Genomic DNA, 21,502 nt, shown 5'->3' on the forward strand with positions numbered 1-21,502 from the left:
CCTTCTAGAGGTGGTGTTTAATCAATGTTCAGTAAAGTGTGTCTCAGCTTACAATCATGCCACCTTGAGATTCAAAAATGGAAAATAAGGGGAAGAGGAAAAGGAAAAATTCGGCCTAGAGTCTGTGCAAAACAGTGTTAAAATTAGCCAAGTTTTCCTGTTGAAAATTTTATTAACAAGATCTATGTATGGTTCTGAAAATTATTTTTCTCGAACACTGAGGAATCTTTCTTTTTGGGTTGGCCACGAATGCATGAGCCCATTTCTATTTAAGCCATTGATAAAATTTTGGTATGGTCTTTCTTGATCCTTGCATGGTTGGCCAGTGTGTAGGTAGCAGTACTCTTGTAAGTTGTGGTTTCTTTACTACTATGTTACCATATCGAATGTTTGCTTTGACAAGCCACTTTTCTTATTCTTCTTGAGCTTAGCATTCCTCAAAAGGGAAGAATCCCTCCTCTGCACTTGAAATATGGTTCAACTCACAATTGTGCAATGTGAAAATTCAATTATGCAAGTTAAAGAGGAGGGGGGGGGGGGGGGGGGGGGGGGGTTGGTTATGCCTAAAATTTGATCAAAGTAGTGTAAAAGTGTGAAAAATTAATTCAAAGTCCTATAATTTCCTCTTTGAAAATGCATAAAAAGAAATTGTGTATGGTTAGGATAATGATTCTTCCCAAACCGTGGAGGTCTCATGGTATGTGGTTAGAAGGTTGGAACTTAAAGACTCTATGGTCAATGCATATAATACGTTTGTTCTGCAACAGGGATTCTGAAACCTAGACTTTTGAAAACTTTGATGAGGGTTCCTTTTGTAGGTAGTAGTACTTATAGAGGTTTTGACAGCTTTGGAGACTTTTACAAGGCAAGATTCCTCAGCATAGAAGCTAAATGCTAAAAGCTTACCATATAAAAGTGGTTTCAAGAGATGCTAGCAAGAAATGGGACCCAAAATAGGTCTTGTATAGAGGTTTTGTTCCTAGGAAGGGGTAGGGAATGGTCCTCAATCGACCATTCCCCAAAATCTGTGCGACCACATGGAGACCGGCTTTGTGGCCCCTCTCCCGTGGACGCTTGACGAGAGGGAATGGTCCTCTATCGAGCATTCCCAATAATATGTGCAATCACACGACTGATTGGTTGATTGAGGACCATTCCCTCCCATCAAGCATCCAGGGGGGAGGGGCCACAGAGCTAGTCTCTGACCAACACAGTCATGAGCAGGTACAATTGCACATGCTATCAGCAACAAGTATAAGTGCACAAGGAGTAATTACGCATGGTGAGGTGTCTTGCAATAATTGGCAATGTTTGCCTTGCACATTATGGGTCCTGCAGAGTTTTTGCCAGCTGAGGTGTCAGCAGTTGATCGTGCTTTCCTTGCGCTGGCACGCCAGCTCCTCATTCGATGCATGGGAGTGGGTTTTGTGTGCTGAGCTGACAATCATCAAACGATTGCAGACAAAAATTATGCTCAGTAATGGGTAGTTGATGGACGCTCTAGATCCCCTGCCCCATGACCTTGGACCTTGATAGCAAGGTGGAAAAACTGTTCGAGATATTCATTGAACCAGTGCTCGAAAAAAACCTAGGTTTAGTGTAATCCCACCTACAAATTTTGAAATTTACCTCTAAATTTTATTTTTGAAGGTAAGAAAACCTACAAAATTTTGAAAAAATTAGTGTAATTTGGTGTAAAAACCTTCAAAGTTTGTCAATTTACCTCTGTTGTTTCACATATGTAGGTTTGCCAAGTTTTTGAAAAAAAAGTTTTTTTCGAGCACTGATTCATTCCATTCTATTGTGCAATGTCTTCTAGAAGCGACGATGAGGACATGATTTCAAATCTCTTAGGAACATATAGGGGCTTATGTGAACGAGAAGTTATGAAGCTTTTTCTAGTTATACTCAGAGAATGGACTATGGTCGAACATCCTAAAATTGGTGCTTCAAAAAAATTGTTAAATAAACAATTGATAACAACTTACTTTGCAAAGGCTTGTAATTATTTGAATAGGTATCCTCATGTTAAAAGAAGTTTTTTGGCTACAAATGGGAAGCGTGGCCAATGTCAAGATTGAAGAGTTTTCAAATTAATGTATTTGGTCTAGTAGGTTTGCACGCCTGTCTGGTTTGGGCGAATCTTAGAGGATACCACTTTGCTAGAGTGGGAAAGAAAAGGTAGCCTTTTGAGTAAAAAAGGGGGAAGAGGGCATGTGGAGAGAGAGAGAGAGAGAGATTATTTTGGCGAATCGTTAGAGACGGGGAGAGTTTTATTCCTGAGTTTCATTTAGAGCAGTGCAAGGAGTGCAACTCAGAAGCAGTTGTCTGCAAGGGATGCCCCGGGTGGGTCGCATATGGAGCCGCAACATATGACGACCGGAAGTCAGGTGTAAGGTCATGCGCAGACCAGCAACTGTATGGAGAAGGTGGCAACACAGGAGGAGTGAAGGTGGCAAGTGCCACACCTCAAGTCAGTCTCTGATCTGTCTCTCTCTCTCTTTGACTCTCTCTCTCTCTCTCTCTGTGTGCAATTTTCAGCCGAAAGCAGGGGATTGTCTGATGGAAACAGTGCAGGTATTGACCTCCAAAAGAATTCTGGTGAGTTGTGCGAGGTGGAAGATCGTGTGTGTGTGTGTATGTGTGTGTGTGTGTGTGTGTTTGGATGTGCAAGGAGGAGGTGGCGTGATGTGTTGCAGCACAACCGAGGTGGATCTCATGCACAAGGGCAATAGACAATAGCATGGATGGGTTTTTATCGCACAAACAAACGGGAGTGTGTAGCCAGGAAGAGGGGAGGGTTGTACAGAGCAAACCAAGCCAGGGACGAGTTTCCGCACACTAGGTGATTGCTCTGAGAGCCATTGCAGGGCAGGGGACTGTAGGGCCTTACGGAGCTGGCAAGAGAGGGGGCTGATTACTGTGTCTCTCACTCCATTGTGCACTCTCCATTGCGCACTCAAGACGCTGCTCGACACAAGCCGAGGCCTTGGGGAAATTCCAGATCGCTTCTGTTCGGGTCGTCGAGTATGCAGGCAAGGATCGTCGTGGACTGGCTCACGACAAACACTAAGTTGCTAAAAAGCTTCCAAATGTGTGCAAGGAATCTAGAGAAGATTCTCTATAATGAATAAAGACCGAGTAGTGGTAGATGATTGTAACAACCCATCATCCTCCAATGGTCGATAGTGTGGGCACTAGATTCATTGAGGATTTTAGAAGAGAGGATGTTGGGAAAATCAAACCATATCCACTAAGAACACTCGTTGTTGGTTTGCTACAGTTGTAGGTGTAAGTTTGATTTAATACGAACTCTCTCTCTTTCGTAGTCTATTGGAGTGCATGCAGTTTCTCTCTCTTCTATGCTCATGTACTTCTTCTCTGTACAACACCTCTTCATCTCCCACAGCTATGAGCTCCACCAGCAGAGGTAGCATGTACATTTGCTAAGTACATTGGGAAGAGAGTTTGATTTGAGTTATGTTTATGGACCAAGTCACTATTTGAGATGAAGCTTTAAAGGAAGTGTTGTTTGGGACAGCAATCCCTCAACACTAAAGACCACGGCGTCTTTAATGAAGCCCAAGCCGTGGGATCGACGACGCGCAAGCTGGGCTCAAAATTCAAAAATAGCATGCACCGTTGGTGGATGTTGTCCGAGCTTACTTTTCTTAGCGAGTTTACTTTTCTGCGTTTGCGTTTACCATATAAGGGTATGTTTTGCCTTGGATGCCATCAAAACATTGGTGCAGCCAAAACGTTGGATGCCATCAAAACGTTGGTATGTGCAAGAAAGTGGTCTATGTCAAGCAATGGGTGCTAGCAGGTGCATGACAAAAGTGCTGAAACCAATGTGGAAGACGTGGGCAAGCAGGTGCTATGGGAAATGTATACCTGATGCGGCTTTTTAAGGCCAAAAGGGCTCCAAAATGGTCCAAATAGGATGACATGTAAAGGTGCCGTAAGTGTTGGGTTGATTCTCTAGATTGTGGAGTTCGATGTGTTGTACAAGCTGGTCTAGACGGCTCGTCAAACAAAGCCCTAGTGTGCAAGATATTCATGTTCGAAGTTGGAAGGTGTTGCACATCCCCTACGGATAGGGCAACTGGGGATATGTGGCTAGATTGGACGTCAGTGGATAGAGTAGTAGTGCTTGAATTATGGAGCATGCATGTCCTTTCAGATTGCAAATCGGAGTTCTGGATTGCAAGTTATGGCCATCAGAAGATTTGTCGGGGGTCGGGTTTGTGCCCACCTGACAACGTGGGGAACCATGCCATCTTGTGTTTTTTGGCACTTGCTGAGGTTCAAGAGGATAGTTATGATGCATAGAGCCGATAGGAATCAACGGCTTTCAATCGGATACACGGTTACCGAGTTACGGCCCGATGAAACTTGGATCATTTGCCTAAGGGGTGGATATAATAATTTGTTACGTTTTTCACGGCCTCAGGAGAATCAAGATGCGGCAAGGGTTATGAGGATTCAAGTCAGGAAGGGGAATTTTCATTGGGTTTTTACTGCTTTAAAATCGGACTATTGGGCAGGTAATGGTAGTACTTGAAGGTGGCACCATGATGAGATTTTTTAGGGAGTTTTTTGGGCTTTGGAGGTCACCCAAGGGGATGAGCTCCCTGTGGATGCCACATGGCGCAAGAGAAGTCCCATATGCGGGGGCATGAGCAAGTAAACTTGGGTATTTAATCAAAACCGTGGCCCGTACGGGAAGTTTATAGAGGAGAGAGAGAGAGCTTCTCTCTGCATGCTAGTCGCGACGCTGCGTGCGCGGCAATGGGTGGAAATCGCCAGTTTTGGTGGGCACAGTGGACGCACAGGCTGTCGACCAGCAGAGCCTCCTGATGGTGGTGGCGAGATAGATGACGTGGCAGGTCGGTGGGCAGTTGTTCCCGCGCCCGTTAGGGGGGCCCTTCTTTTGAAGTAAGACAACCCCCCCCCCCCCCCCCCCCACAAGTGAGGTCGCTAGTGCTTGGGGCCTAGCGGTAGGGGATGAGTCCATCCCATGGGATGAGAGAGAGAGAGCCCAAAGGGTGGCCAAGAGAGCAAGAGGTGGCCGAGCAAAGTAAAGGGCCCCCAAGTCAAGGGTGGTCCAAGAGTAGAGAGAAGAAAAGAGAGGGTCCAAACCCAGCCGGGACAAGGGCGGTCAAGTGGGCAAGCTAGGAGCCATTCAAAGGGCCAAGCAAAGGCAATCCAAAGAGGGTGGTCAAGAGCCAGGAAAATGGTGGTCCAAGTGAGCAAGGGAGAGAGAGGTCAAATGAGGAGTTTCCAAAGGTGAGAGAAAGGAGGGTAAAAATAAAAAAATGTCAAGGGGCACTAGCGATGTCGCTAGTGCACCCTCTAAGTGAGAGTAGGAGCAGATGAAGCAAAGGCGATGTCGCTAGTGCACCCTCTAAGTGCAAAAAGGAGAGAGTAGGAGCAGATGAAGCAAAGGCGGCTGCACCCTCTCAAGTGCAAAAAGGAGAGAGCAGGAGTAGATGAAGCAAAGGCGGCTACCCCCTCTCAAGTTGCCAAAAAAGGATTCCATATTGATCAATCAAAAGCCAATTTCCAAAATTGAAGAGTGCACCCCTATAAAAATCACTTTTTAGTCTTTTTAGGGGTTCTTTGCCTGCCGTTTGCAAGGGAGCCAAGGTGTGTGGGTATTTTCCTAAGGGCTTTTTTGTGCAAAGATGTGTGCCTGCAAGGCCCCAAGTGTGTTTTCTTGCCCGACGACCATGTGGGTGCGTCATTTGATGTAAAAGAGTTTTAAAGGGTGTTTAAACAGTGGTGAAGCCTCCATTGTGTTTCTCTCACGTCGTTTCCCCTGCCCACCCTTCTCTACTTCTTCTGCTTGTGTTTGTGGTGCCGGTGCGGATGTGTGTGCCCCCGTGGGCCCCTTCTTTGTGTGCGGAATGGGAGTGTGGTTTCGTGTGTGGCAGTGGTGTGTGGCTCAAAACGAGCAGTGAAATGAGTGGGTAGCTGTGTGTGAGCGTGTTTATACGTCGGTGTGTGTGCGGACGGTGGCTTGCTAGTGTGTGTCGAGAGTTTCGAAGGTGAACTTTATTGGATTGGGGTGTTGTGTACGCCTTGAGCTAAAGAGAGGCAGTCTTTTTGTGTGTTGGGTGTGCTCCCCCATACCCCCTCTCCAACGTATGTCCCTGCGTGGTTAGAGCATTCCGCTCCCAACGGGTAGGTTGTGGTTGCAATTCACCTGGTGGGCGACGATTGTGACTTTTTTTTCATATGTCCATCCGCGCTCTGCACCCAACCGTTGATCCCATCTCTCCAACGTCATTGAATACCCCATGCCACTTAGTGTTGTGGATGGCAATGAAGTGTAGTTGGAGATATACTCAAGGGGTATGGACCAAATTACAAAAGATTTTGCTAGCCTGTGTGCAAAGTTATTGTAAAATCGTCTCTACCATAAGTTTAGTCTAGAGTTATGGCCCAAATTCTACAAAGCCACTATAAGTTGAATCTAGAGTTACGGCCCAAATTCTTTAGGGCCAAATAGAATAGTGTGGACAAGATAACAACGTGGATGCAAGAGTGCTCAATCCTTACGAATGTGGATGTGGAATTGTGGTGGCTTATAGGATTTGGTGCAAGAAAGCTATGAACAATGCACAACAATCCAAGTATAATACATACATAGAGTTTCATTGTATTCTATGCATCTGTCAGCCCTGAAACTAAGCACTAATGGTTTATAGAATTTGAAAAAGGAGGTTCAAAAATGTTTTGAAGAATGCATGGCGATCCTTTTTGTTGATAAGCATCTCGCTAAAAACCTTGGAGTAAAACAGTGGGGTAATACAAAAGTATATTAGATAATTTTGAAGTTTCTCAGGTAAAATCCTATTATGGCCCGCCCGTCTTGGTCTCGAGCCTTAAGTTGCATAAGGTTAGTTAGTATAAGGTATTTAAATATATAGTAGTTACGGCCCAAATTAATTGTTGAAGAGGGAGGTGTGACAATCAAAAAATAGAAAATTTGTTGCTATTCCGTGGCCCATGCAGGTCTCGAACCTGCGACCTTCGCGTTATTAGCACGACGCTCTAACCAACTGAGCTAATGGGCCTCTGTTGATCACAGATGTTCTTATTTACATTATCAATTCTTAGCGTACTTTATGCTCACACTCGGAACTGTCCTCTATGCACACAAACCAATGTTATTTAAACATATCTTGAATAAGAACGTTAACATCTCAGTCATAACTTTGATAAATACACTATTCATTTCCCTTTGTGCGTTTATTGATTACTTTAAATGCAGACTTGTAAGGTGAGACTTTCTCAAACTCTTAACTAGCAACACATGATGGTAAACACTGTTCATCAAATACATTTTTCCCATCGGATGAGAAAAAAGACCCATTTGAAATTCTCCTCATTTTAGTGTCATTTTTGGCGTCAAGACTGGACCATTGATCGATTTTTTTGCTTCAGAAAATGGAGTTTTGCTGGCTTTCTTCAAGACGAGCTTGAAATTCTAGCCAAGATTTTGTGATTTAGCTGGTGAGAAACACACTAAAGACCGGTCTTTTGTGGTACTTATCCTTTACAACCCCTTGAAAAAAAATTCAAAAAAAGAGAAATAACAGCCTTCGCACTGTGGTTTGTCAATGTCAAAGAAAGCCATGCCCGAATTTCGCAATCGCAGACAGGTAGTAATGAAAAATTGGACAATGAAATTGAAAACAATCATGTTTGAGCTAGCTTGTAGCCAATAACCAAAAGAATTGATAGCAATAAGCTGAGGGTGTGTATAGTGCCAAGTTTTTTAGAACAATGATTGTACAAAGCCGAAACGAAGGGCGATGCACCAGCACACATTGGGACTCACCCTTAGGATGTTCCAGATCCTGTAACAATTCTCTCTTTCCCCTTTCTTGGGACCTTATAATACAAAAATGTGGCTTCTTTTGAGATGAGCAATAGAGTGGTTGCTCTTCCATAACAAGAGACGTCATCAATATGAGCTTCTGAGCTTTTCCAAGTTGCCTTAAGAAGCAATAAGACCCATATCCTCGATTCAATTCCTCTGGAATTTTTTTGGGGAAGGCTTCACTCCATCGTCCGCCCTGTTTTCCAAGTAAGAAATAGTTAAGCTTCACATAACTTGAGAAGCTACAAAGACTTTTCGAGGTTTTGAAAGCAGACCTGAGAATTGCTTCGATGGACGTTTCAATCTCCTTTCCTTTCACATCCACAGCAATAATTTCTGCATCTTTTGATTCTTCACCCGACTTACGATAACCATACTGCACTTCCTCTCCAGCATTTAGTAGCAAAAGCGATGGATACTGGCAATAATTACAAAAGAGCATCAGTATCACTCATTTATAACATTTTTCAGCCACTGAAAGCAACATTATTTATCAGTGACTTAACATGAAATTGAGCCAGCATTTTTCCTGCCATTGATTTAAAGTTTACTGCCCTTGATCTTAACCATACACCCTTTTTGCTTTGGGTTTTGCTTCTTCGACTGAAAATGAAACTTTGATAAGAGTGACAGCAGTCTCGCCGTTTCAGCCTCGAAATGTTTCAATTTGAAACGCTTAGTTTTGGCCCAAACCGTTTCTCCCCACAAGAAAGAGGAGACAAAACATTGGATCAAAATGTTGACGCATAAACATCAAGGGAAATTTATTGCCCGAAACGGTTCAACTTTGTAGTGGGTCACCATGAAAGGCGTTTCAAGAGGGGTGACACCTTGAAACTCCTGAAACATTTCAGGTGGCTGTCGGGTCGTGCTGAAATGCCCCTTAATTTTTTACTACAGCCCCATGGCTACAAGAGAACAAGCCCTGACCTTTGCCTGTAAATACTTACAGACTACAGAAGAGGCTTCGAAATACCTGATGTTGGGCTGCCGCAAGGAGTTTCTTCCTCCTTTCCTTCAAGGCCATCTCCAGGTCCGTCTCTTTCTCCAGTAAAATCTCTCCGATAGGTTCCCACTTTGCAGAAGGCTCATTCTAAACGAGCAGAAGGGAATATTGTAAATGCCAAACCTCCTACCTCAAGCAAAGAACAATGAAGGAGGCTACATTACCTCTGAGAATCTCCTCGCAAACAAGTCAAACGTTACCACTTGTTCCACTTTTGTTGGATCCAAAGTCCTGTTTGAACATTACTTCCGTTCAAAAAAAATGATTCATAAAGCCATTTTAAAATACAAAATGCACATTTCCCACCCCTTTTGTTCTATGAATGATAAAAGAGCAAAGCATGCCAGCACATACACACGTGCACGCACATGCACGCACACCATTTGGCATGCAGAAAGCATTCACAATGTGCCATGGGACACCCAAAAGTATGCTTGCTTGCATGAAGCTGCTTCAGCAGCTCATCAGGATCTTCACTTGGAAACCCAATGAGCGAAGAAGAGAGCCCCAAATTATAGAAACCATTTAACAAATGCACATACTCTTTGCCCTGCTTTTGGCACTCACAAAACTTTATGCTTTGCTTTGCCTCCTTCCCGTTGTGACCCGAATCCTGTTACGCCAGGGAGGGGTGCCATGCTGTGCACGCCTTTCAGCATCCGTAATTGCACCTCTTTCCTGAAGAGGCAAGAACATACACGATGAGGCAGAAGAGCTAGGATTAAAAGGTTGCAAACTATCATATTTTCCAAACATTGCAAGATCTCTAGAAGTTGTATTTCGACAGATCATTTGAAGGTAACAAGTAGAAAAGTAGAGTTTTATGTTACCTTTTGAGAATCAATGGGAATACTTGAACAAGCCTTGTGAAACTTCCAACTGAGCAATAGTCATTATTCCCTGGCCTGCAAAAAACCAACATTGAAAGGAGCTGATATGCATCCATAAAACATTATTGACCTGGCTACTCACTCAATGTGCTAGAATCAGTGTTCAGGAAAGGTTTGCCTCAACTTAGTATTGATTCGGTTGAAATTTGGGATTATATATATATATATACCTTCATAAGTTCAGAATAGTCTGAACTCACGAATTATAAGAGGGAATAAAGCACTCATAAAACTATAAAAGAAAAACATAGTGAATCGGTTGAAATTTGAGATTAGCCAGTTGCAAAACATGGTGAAGGAAAGAAAATATACAAGAAAATAGAAATCTTGCAAATTTGGAAAATTATACTAGTACTTCTGGTTTACATCTTTATGAGAAGGAAACTTGTCCATTTAGGAAAAGAGACTTTGCTGGACACTGAGTAAAATGCTCTTTCCTAATATGTGCTTCCTAGGGTTGTCTAAATCCAACAAACTCGCACTTTGAGGTATTCCGTCGACAAGAGTTCAAGAACCCAGTGTTAGGAAATAAGACGTAGCTAAATAGATTTTTGAGTAGATTACTTAATGGAGAGAGATAGATTTCACAAACAAGAGATTATACTAGAGTAGAGAGAGAGAGAGAGAGTACACACGATATACGTGGTTCACCAAATGTGGGCTACGTCCACGGAAAAGCAGCCACTCAATGACTTTAGCACTTCAAAAGAAGTAGTTTACAAAGGGATTAAACCCTTGATAGAGCTCCCGCCTTGCTTCACTCTCACCACCTCACACTCACCTTGTTGCATCAACTTCACACTCTGAAATGTGTGTAGAAATGGCCTCCTTTTATAGGCCAAAAGGGCTGCCCTCTCTTATGAGAGACAGCCATGTGTAGCCGCCCTTGTGCAAATAAGTCCAAATCGGACCCTCCAATCCGCCCATGTGTGGCCGCCCTTGAGAAGACAAGTCCGCTTTTGAATTCGGCCACCGGCCACCGGCCATTGACTTCCGACCACCGGCCATCGGCCATTGACTACCGGCCACCGGCCAACCGACCGGTTGTTTTCCGACCACTTTCCGGCCGCCGTCCGGCCATAATATTCCGGCGAAAAAAAGTCTTGGGGGTCTCCGCCCCCCAGGCTTCTAAAGTTGCCCCTGATTCCTGTCCGTGAAAATTTTGGTTTCCGGTGAGTGATTTTCCTTCACACACGATGGCTTCTCCTCATAATGGGGGCCTTACAAATGTGCGCTTTTACCACAGAAAATTACAAGGGTAAATCAAGGCTTCGTACTTAACACCCAGTGTGTTCAAAATATTCCCACTCAAAATTTTGGAGGACTTTCCTGCTTTAAGGTTGTTATCTTGGACCATAACTGACTCATGGCCAGCCGCCATCAACCACACCTCGCGATTGGAAATTCGTTTCAACTTCAAATGGACATGGGTCTGGTACCTACTGGGCTCTGACTACTAGTAGAGTCCCTCTTTCATCCACCTAAGTTTTCGAGTCCATCATCTAATGTTACAAACAAAAAGTTAAGGCATTTCGCCTCAATTTCCAAACATAAGCTCATAATCATGTCTTCAACAATTTCTTCCCAAGGGAAGTAAATTGGGGATTTCCTTAGTCCAACTCGTCTGATTTGCACAATACTAACTTGGGACTGATTTTTCCATACAGAAATCATACAGCAACGCATACAAGTATGAAAGTAAGGAAAAAGCATGATTAAGATCCCCAAGAGATTCCATACGTCGAATACCATACAGGGCCCAAGAAAACATGCTTCTTATGGCAATTACATGCTGGTTGCAGTCAGAAAGTTAAACAGCCAGCGCTTTAAAGCGTCACACGTGCCATTAGCTAATGATTCTTACTAAGTTTGATAATTTTTTTAATTTAGGGTGCAAATGACACAAGGTATTTTAAATATGCTTGACATATCATACACATATCATATGCCAAATGTCGTGAGGAGGACGATCCCCAATGTCCCATCAAGACCTAGCGTGCTTCAGTCATCGTGATCATGGGGGACGCATACACAAGGCTCTTGCCTGACCACCATACATGACTAATATTTGGGAAGAGAGAGTTAGTTCAGTCCACGCGAATGGCATGAAACAGAGACCGTCATTGCAAATTGAGTATGGCGGTTTGCCGACACCACCTCTATTATAGGTGCACGTTAATTGCTTTCATGTAATCATGGATACATTAAATTGTAATTTGGCCGGGCAAAATTTGGAGGTTTCTCTGCATTGATTACCATCTCTAGCTGCATTACTCTCCATTCAGCTAAGGATTCCTGCTAAATGATAAACTGGAGGTGCACAAGGCCTCTCTCTCTCTCTCTCTCTCTCTTCTCTCTCTCTCTCTCTCTGTGTGTGTGTGTGTGTGTGTGTGTGTGTGTGTAACGCAGCCCAAGCAAAATGCACGAAAACAAAGAGTACCTGGAATGAATTCGAAGGGTGCTGCTGGGATTCACAGTTAACATTCTCCCTTCTGTGGCTTCACCTCTCGCGAGTCTCTCTAGTATAATGTCCCGTCAAGGTGTTTTCATGCCAATCTACGAATGGGCCCTCGCATAGCCACGAAACTCATTTTATAGTCCACAAAATGAAAGAGAAATAGGTTCTCTTGATCAAAGAGTGACCTCCTCCCAAGCATTCAAAGGGGATATGAGGCTTCCTGTTCATGCTAACTCACTCCACAAGGAACTTGAAACAAAGAGACAAGGCATGTGGACACTTCAAAGGAAGGATGCCTTTTGAAGACGTGTAAACCAGTAGGTGGTACATGTAATGGGTGATGAGGAGGTCTAGCTTTGTGTTTTTTCCCTCTTTTGGTTGTTGCCATATGTTTCACTAGTATACGAGTAAGAGAATTTTCAACCTAAATGTATAACAGAGGAAGTCCCAACACAATCAACCAGCAACAATCTTCCTCATTGATACCCCATAATTGAAATTATTGTTTGAAGAGAGAAGCTTTGAGTGAAACGATCTACCCAACAGCTTGTAGCACAAATGTCATCACTATAAGCACAGAATTAGCTAGTCCATATACAAACTAGTGCCAAATGTGCTCTTTTGTGACCTATAATGTCCACACATTTCGATGTTGTGAAAGTTCAACTCTAAAGCATTTATATAAAACGAGAAGGGAGACTATAAATTTCATGTATCAAATGCCTTGTAGGCAACAACAAGCTTGAGCTTGACTATCATTTTGCCTTCTTCTCCAACCATCAGTTTTCACGAGATTGAGGCTGAGTATAAGCCACACATTCAAGCTAGAAGTCATTCCAAGTTTTAAAGTAATGACTACCTCTTATAAAAAACATTCATGTTGGAAGAAACATTCGTCTATGCTTCCTTTTTTGTTTTTTGCAAAACTCACAATTGTGAGTGGATAGTATTAAGAATAGAAATATACACCAATCCTCGAGCTCAGACCGAGCCTTGAGGGTCAAAGGATTACAAGTTATCTGCTTGGCAGAGAAACCACCCCTACTCCTCGGCTTTACTTATTACAAGATGTTATGTATTGTTCTAGACCAGTCCTCTAAGGCTTGTTTGCATCCGATCATGTGGATCATCAATCTGCTTCCTATGTTGTTGGCTTGTAGCATAGATGCAAAGTTATCACCCCTCATCTATGTTGTAACCTCTCTAAAGACTTCTATCACTTTTAAAATCATACCTTTTCAGATGGTTTGTGGTGCTCACCATGTGTAATAGAGCTTGGGGGCACAATTTGGAACTAGGCACCAGTAAGCTATCAAAATGTTTGCCTCGAGAAAATTTATGCACAATCATGAGATAGTATTGGACGCGTGAGAGTTACGTTATGGGAAGCCAAAAGGTTCTCTTTCTTTGTTAAAAAATCCAATAAACTCTAGTTGGAGAGTAGGAGAAGAACAATGACTTCTAAGGTAAAAGTATGTTACTAATTATGGAAAAGAATCCTTACACAAAGACCTACTAAAAGAGGGAAAAATTTGTGAGGCTTGCAAATTAAAGGGCCAATCACAACTCTGAGGGATCACTACATTAAAAAATGTATATCACATGGGTTTAACATTAGGGATTATTTTTTAATATTTTTTTCATATTTTCACATATAGAAAGGTGTGAAAAATGATCTTGAAAAATAATTTACAGATTAAATTAAAAAAACATTTTTATTAGTGAAAAAGTTCAGAGCTAAAGGGTTTTATAAATAATCCTTGAACACATGCGATATATAGGTTTTACATATAGTGCACTCTCCACCCTCCCCCCGGGATCACAAGTGATGTATAGATAGTTGCTTAGCATCCAAAAGCAAATTAGATTGACCGACAAAGAACTTAATGATGACAACAAGTGATTAGCTAATTGATTTTGAAATTGATCTAACAACCAAGCATGTGCAATTTCACACACATAAACATAGCTTTCAAATGCCAAAAAGTTATGAAGTCTTCAATTAACTGACAATAACATGACATAGTGGAAGGTGGAATTCAAAGTTGCTTGTCATATACATTCAAACTCTTTGAACTATGAGCTATTGACATTTCATTGATAATTCATAAAACAACATTTCACCTGCTTAAGGTTTGAGCAATAATTAAAGTTGACATTGATGCCCTCCTTGGATGCTAAAGGACCTAGCCAACTTGATGCTGAGAAGTTTTTTGGGCACTTTTTTACTTTAACATTTTCACTATCCCATGAAGGACGTTCTCTATCGACATTCCAACACAAAGCAACCACAAGGTAAAATTTCATATAGTATACTAGATCTGGAAAGAGAGAATGAAGGGGTTGGATCCCCCTCGTGATTATTTGGCACCACTTTTGGGAGGTGGGATCAATGGTCCCTGTTCGTTGGGGGCGACAGGATTGGGCGTGTGTTGTCTGATCTTGGATTAAACACCAAGTGAACATCAAGTGAACCCCATGAAAGTAAACAACAAGTGAACCCGTTGTGAATGCCAAGTGCACGTCAAGTGAACATGACGTGAACCGTGAACACAAAGTGAACGCAATCATTCCCAAGTGAACTTCAGGTGATCACATTGAGTCCAAAGTGAACCCCGTGTGAGCAACATGTAAACCCCTTGCAAAAAATTTTATAATAATAACATATATGTCCACCTATCTTTTAACAAGTGTGTGAGAGATTAGTGGTAGAATACTCGTGTTGTATATAGGATGTGGTGAGTTCAAGGCGCGAGGGCAAAAATGGGGGCATATTTTTCTTTTTTTCAAAAACAATCAAACGGTCCACATCGTTCAAAGGTTGTGGACCCTCAATCCCACCTCCCAAAAGTGGTGTCAATTAGTGCCAATGGTTGGGTTACCCCCCCCCCCCCCCCCCCCCCCCTAACACACACACAGAGAAGCTGGGACGACATGCATGATGTTGTGGAATCTTCAATTCACATGAAGAGAAGCGCTCCATGACATGGTTCCCCTCAAGCCCACGTCACACTGGGACAGGGTTAAGCGGGCAAGCCCCGTGTTTGAAGTGGATGAGGTGGATGTTGGCACCGCAAGGGAAATGAACAAGGAAAGTTGGCATAAACGGGGTAGGGTGGTGCTAAGTAGATTCTCCACGTACGGCAAGAGATGTTTTTGTTGATAGAAAGTGAGGTGACTATGCAATTGAGCTCTAGGATATCCGTCTCCGCCTCTTGCCACCACATAAGGCGAGAGATGCTACCATTGACAGAGGGTGAAGCGACTATGAAAATGAGCTATGGGATAGCCACATGCATGCCTCTTCCTTGGATTGCCTCAACCATCAACCCTACTACATGTTGTTAGTCCACCCTCTCAGATATTGCATTGCTTGTTTGCATCTGCACTCTACCCTCTCACATTGTGCCATTGCCCATATGTAGTTGTGCCACGACCACTTTAACTTCCCTCTCTCTTTGCATCATTACATCATACACTCCAGACATCGACATTAAAAAAAAAACTACACCTAGATTAAGTATTTTCTCTCTAAAATTTGAATAATGATGAGACAGCCTTATTTATCAACCAATAGCAAGATTACTTGAAATCATTTCCAAAAACATTTATTCTATTTTTAGTTAGTGATTGTTGGGTATTCAAGCCCGGAGTTCAATGTGTCAAGCCCATGGTGGGAGCAAGCTTTATGGCATGCAGTAACACCTCCAGTTTGCATGGAGTGTGCATGGGTAATGTTTTAACTTTATATATGTAAAGGTTTCTTACAAACTAATAGAAGGCAATAGCAAATTTTTTTCTTGTCGACTACTGTCTCCCTCTCTCTCATTCTCTACTTTTCTGCATGTTGCACTGCTATGACTGTTCGGCTCCACCCTCCCTAGCCACTGCTACAACAACTGGTATCAGAGCTCGTTCAAACCGAGCTACCATAGCCTTGAAGCTGTGTGGGAAAGGTCGCCTGCAAAGAGGAAAGGCCGAAACTCAACCTGCACCAATTTGAGCATAACCTGCATCAACATGGTTGCCCTGGCCTGAGAACCCATTTCTGACACATGCTAGTCTTCTAACTCGCCACCTACAGCCCACTGCAAGCAAAATTTCTTGCAGCACTGTCGACTTGCGTCGTTTGTGTTGTTTTTTCATTACAGAGTTTGAAGGTTTTTGATTTCACACTTTATTTATGTGTCCACCTTGTTTAAATCCTTCAAGAGGCCATTCACACCCTCGTACAAGCTTATTCACATCCTTGTGCTTGCTACCCAATAGCAAATTGGTTAACAATTTTGGAAGTTTATTTTTAAGCTCGGCAAAAAATTAAAAAAGGCAAAACCTTTGAACTCCAATTTTGTAGCAATCTTGCAAAGCATCAACCTCTCAAAGGCTCTTGAGCCTGTTGTTGGCGGTATAACGAAGCTAGTCATCAAGTATCGCAAATAATCGACCGAACTTGTAGCATCTTGAAACGCTGAAATAGACTACAATATGGCATCGAAGGCGGACAAATTCAATGGTTCCGGCTTTCACACTTGGCAAATCAAAGAAGGGATATCTGATGCACAAGAATCTCTGGAGCAAAGTCAAGCCTCTATCAGCAAGCGAAGATGGCACATCCGTTGTTGTCACGACAGCGCTATCTGTCGAGCAACAACGCAACGACGAGCAAGCATTAGGTATTATTCTGACATCTCTTGAAGATGATTTTATTCATTATCTGGATGACGTGCAATCTGCAAACGCTGCTTGGATGGAACTAGAGAAAGCTTTTGGTCCTAAAGCCAAATACTCCAAAATGCGCCTTAAAATGGAGTTGTATTCTCTTTCTATGCGTGATGACAATACTATTGCAGCTTTAGCTAATAGATTGAAAAGCATTCATACTCAGTTGATTTATGTTGAAGCCCGTGTGCCAGATAAAGATCTTATAGTTGTTTCTCTTAATGGCCTACCTGCAGAATTTTGTCAAATTGTCACTATTTTAAAGGAGAAGGATCCACTCTGTAACATTTCATGGCCTAATAACTTATGTGTAGCAAAAATTAGCATGAACATAGTGGGCATTTCATTAGAATAGATTCCTAATGAGAATTACAAGAGTGCTTGGGTGGAGAGAGCAACAAAAAGCATAACACCTAGTTAGATAGCATCGACAATACTTTCAAAAGAGAGAGAAATTAAGCTATTGACAACAGTTGAGGACCGGATTTTCATGGAGCCGGTCCCCCCTCCAAAAGGCTTTGTATTATGGTTTCTCCCATCAAGAGAGAGACATTGTACAATACAATTCTTTGTGTTCCTTCAAGACTAGCTAGTGCAATGAAGATGGAAACTTCATGCACTAAGCAAAACACTTAACAAACACAACTTGAATTATCCCCGTTCTCAGACCCAAGACCTCACACACCTTCAAAGATGGTGAGAGCTAGCAGGGTATGAGAGTAGATTGAGAGGAAGAAGGAGTATCTTACGAGAAAGATGTACATCTCCTCACATAATCACTCATATGTAGAATAGCTTAGCTTAGTAATTAGCTTGGTAGAGGAGATGAGCATGCATTGAAGCTTGGCTCTTGGTTGGATTTGCATCCACATGCCAAGAGAGTGTTGATGTAGGCTTCTATCTCACAAGCTTGGAGTAGGTGATGAGTTCTCCATTAAAGCTTGGGAAGAGATAGTCTTCTCTTTCTTCACACAAGAGCTTGTGTGAGTGTGTGTGTGTGTGATAATGCCTTGCAAAAATCAGCCCCCTCTCTCTCTTGGGCGAGCCCTCTTGCTAATTGCTCTTGCTGAAGCCTCATTGGCCCTCCCCAAGTCAAGCCAATTACAATTAAGCAGCATAAGTGATAGCCTTCTGACATGTGTCCCCCTTTCCCCTTTTGTGAGAGCTTTAGGTAATTAAATAATTAAACTAAACTCTCATTGGACCCCTTTGCCTCCTGGCCTATAGAAATCAGGCAAGCCATGGGGCTCCTGAATGCTCATTGGACCCCTTGGGAGACTGCCCAATAGTCTTCTAGGAGACTTAATTCTCATTGGTTTCTTTTATTAAATGTTTTTAAATTAATTAAACTAGATTTACTCTAGCTTAATTCTCATTGGTCCACTTCAAGGGTCATCCAATAGAAATTGGGCACACCTTGTGGGCATCTGGACTAGGGAGCTGACATGTGTCCCTCATTCCCTTTGTGTAAAGGGAGCCTTTGTGTGTGTGTGTGGCTTTCTCTCTCATCCCCTACCTTTAGGGCTCGCCCCCTCCCATGTAGGGATGTGCAAAGACTTTTAGGGCACACACAAAGCATCCAATTTTCCCTAGGGTTGACCTTTTGGACTCAACCTTTGAATTTTGGAACCTTAGCATTTTGGAAGTCTTAATGGGCTGAACCTTAGCATTTTGGACTCAACCTTTGAATTTTGGAACCTTAGCATTTTGGAAGTCTTAATGGGCTGAACCTTAGCATTTTGGACTCAACCTTTGAATTTTGGAACCTTTTGGACTCAACCTTTGAATTTTGGAACCTTAGCATTTTGGAAGTCTTAATGGGCTGAACCTTAGGGTCTTTTTAGCCCATTGTTGCACATGGCTCTTTTGCAGATGGCCCCCCCTTTGGATCCCTATTTTCCCTCCTTTGGATCCCTACTATGGCCGGTCTGCTAGCTTAACCAATATTCTAGCTTTCTCTCCCCTGGCCTTCCCCACATTAAATGATCAGTTTAATATCAGAAAATCATTTAGGAGAATTAGATATTGATTATTATGATACACTCCCTTCTTTGGATGGTATTGTTAATTCATTGCAGGAAGAAGAGAAACCAATACCACATGTTAGTTATGTGTACCTACTACATATGTAGCTCATGGTTGCAATTCGATCGCAAATTCAACCAGGACTGCAATAGCCCCTGACTAAAGCCACACTCCTTCAATATGCATGTGATTGCGCCTGGAGAGACACCCTTGCTTCGCATCTGTTGAAAATATCCCAAGAGTTTCCTGGCCCTCCACGTTGGGCATATCTTGCAATCAGAGACAACATCCCGCACAAGAAGCTCGCCAAAGACTTCTTGCTCCACGATAGGAGCACTGCATTTGACATACATACTGACCAACATGTTACCCAATTATGCATTTTTTTCAAGTAACACACTATGGTAAACATCAGCATGAATCCTTGTGTAGCCTTTATTGTTGTTTTCTTGGCGGTGTTGAGAGAGAACCCAAGTATGCGTTATTTTCAAGTAACCCACTATCGTGACTATCAGCATGAATCCTTATTCTCCGCACAGTCTTTAAGTGATCTCACAAAAGAAATACTTATTCTCTTGCTCTCCATGTTTGCTTGTGTAGCCTTTATTGTTGCTTTCTTGGCGGTGTTGTCGAAGCTGGAGGTTGGAGGGTTTATGGGCACGCAGAGCCTTGGGGGAGGCAAGCGGGCAGAGGAGCTGATTTGGGAGAGGGTTCTCAAGCCAGAGCCTCAGATGCATCTTTTCCTTCAACAAGAGAGTCGTGATGAATTTCGCTCCAATTTTTCTTGTGTTTATTCAGCGGGGTTTTTTTGTTGTCTTCCACGTGGAAAATTGTGCTGCCAACATTCTCAAAATCGACGTGACACAATCAAGGTTTTTTTAAAAAACTCCACACTACTCGATTTTTTCTACGCTACCCAATTTTGCTCTACTTGACTCTCAATTTTCTACACCACACACAACCCGAACTTCCAATTCCCTCAAAGTGCCAATAGTGCGTAGCATTGCCACTGCCTAAGCTTGCTTGATTTCTCTCTGTGCCCAATTCCAGAGCACTATGGAAATGGCCTCTTTGAAGGAGGAGAAGGTTGGTGCCGACCTTTGAAAAATTGCATGTTTTTGGCCTCTTTGCATGCGCACTTTTGTGTAAAACAAAACTTTCTTCATGAGCTCACCCCCTCGGCCTCTGATTTTAGCACCACTATGTCTTCTCTCTCTCCCTACATCACCTCCCGATGTCTCCATAGCTTGAGCTTCAAGCTTTCAAACATGGGCACCCATAAGGGCCATATTTTTTATCCCAAGCAAGCTTAGGGAGCGTGCCCACCCTAGGCACACCACCCCCATCACTTGGGTGGTAAAGAGATTTTCAATGGAAGCTTTGCATTGGGAAAGGAGAGAGCCGGCACCCGACACCGACTTATGGCAAAAATCTCTTGAGTCACTGAAAATTACAGGAATAACTGATCTTAAATCTCTCTTTTTTGATGGGGTGTTTTTATAATTCAAAGATGATCGTACATATCAAGTAAGATCTCCTTGCTACATTGGACTTGAACCATCTTTCTCCATTGAAATTGGTAAGGTCGATTCCGATGGTTTTTCAAAGCTCGTTCTTGGTGGACCGTCTTTTTGTTGCATTCAACATCAACATTGGCATCTTATTTTGACTTGATGTTTTTGATCGAGCAAGGCTAATCGATCTATTGATTGCAACTTCTCACCTGCGGTCTCTTTTTAGCTTTGCCATGCATTTTTTGCAACAAGGTATTCATTTTTTCTTGCACACACAACACGTTACACCATGGATTTGGATATTGACATGTTGGAATTAGGGTTGCAGAGAAACACACGCTGCTTGGAGAAGACGAAGGAAGCTCAAGGCACACAATAGAGAGTGTGTTACTTGGTGTGCAATGGAAAGATAGATAGCCCTAGAGTGATGGGCATATATATAATGCACGGGTGGAAAAAACTCCTAAAGAGGGAAAAAATGTCTCGACGGTCCTAGTGTGTTCACACACATCACTACCACATGTATATGGTAACAAATCCACCCTGGAGTGATGCGGTGAACGAGAGCTGGCACATGAGTAAAGGGAAGTGCCATGCCTTGAGAACATGATCAATCCACACAAAGGGGAGTAAGCCCAAAGCTTTGCAGAAATCTTCGAGCTTCTCACGAGACAATGCCTTTGTGAAAAGATCTGCAAGGTTGTCCTGTGTTGGCACATAAGCCAAGCTGATCTCTCCTGATGAGAGCCTCTCCCTGACATAGTGGTAATGCACCTCAATGTGCTTTATGTGAGCATGAAAAACTGGGTTCCTCGCAACTGCCAATGCGCTCTGATTGTCAATGTAGATAGTGTTGGTAGTGTCCTGTCCAACACCCAAATCAGCCATAAGGCATCTGAGCCATACACACTCAAGCGTAGCTGTTAAGACTGTCATGTACTTAGCCTCACAACTCGAAGTGGCCACAATAGGTTGCTTCTTGCTCAACCATGATATACA

General features: G+C 42.8%; 1 protein-coding gene and 1 non-coding gene across 2 annotated transcripts; both read right to left on the reverse strand.

Moving 5' to 3' along the window:
* Window positions 1–7,008: 7,008 nt before the first annotated feature.
* TRNAI-AAU (transfer RNA isoleucine (anticodon AAU)) lies at window positions 7,009–7,082 on the reverse strand. Its single transcript has one exon. It is a non-coding gene; the product is annotated as a tRNA-Ile (tRNA).
* Window positions 7,083–7,894: 812 nt separating this feature from the next.
* LOC147422845 (uncharacterized) lies at window positions 7,895–12,384 on the reverse strand. The gene is made up of 7 exons (XM_086503510.1): window positions 12,228–12,384; window positions 9,728–9,802; window positions 9,465–9,575; window positions 9,062–9,128; window positions 8,868–8,984; window positions 8,167–8,309; window positions 7,895–8,087 (listed from the first exon to the last, which is right to left on the reverse strand). The coding sequence occupies exons 1-7, from the start codon at window positions 12,269–12,271 to the stop codon at window positions 8,039–8,041; spliced, it is 606 nt and encodes a 201-aa protein (XP_086359636.1). The 5' UTR covers window positions 12,272–12,384; the 3' UTR covers window positions 7,895–8,038.
* Window positions 12,385–21,502: the final 9,118 nt, after the last annotated feature.

This window comes from Adiantum capillus-veneris, chromosome 27 (assembly GCF_014529385.1).
Source record: "Adiantum capillus-veneris isolate H3 chromosome 27, ASM1452938v2, whole genome shotgun sequence".
Taxonomy (NCBI): Eukaryota; Viridiplantae; Streptophyta; class Polypodiopsida; order Polypodiales; family Pteridaceae; genus Adiantum; species Adiantum capillus-veneris.

Coding starts and splice junctions, on each gene's coding strand:
- LOC147422845 (XM_086503510.1), bottom strand. CDS start 12,271: ATGTTAACTGTGAATCCCAGCAGCACCCTTCGAATTCATTCCAG. Junction 9,576..9,727: donor TTCCCATTGATTCTCAAAAG/GTAACATAAAAC, acceptor TTGCCTCTTCAG/GAAAGAGGTGCAATTACGGA. Junction 8,985..9,061: donor TTGCGAGGAGATTCTCAGAG/GTAATGTAGCCT, acceptor CTGCTCGTTTAG/AATGAGCCTTCTGCAAAGTG.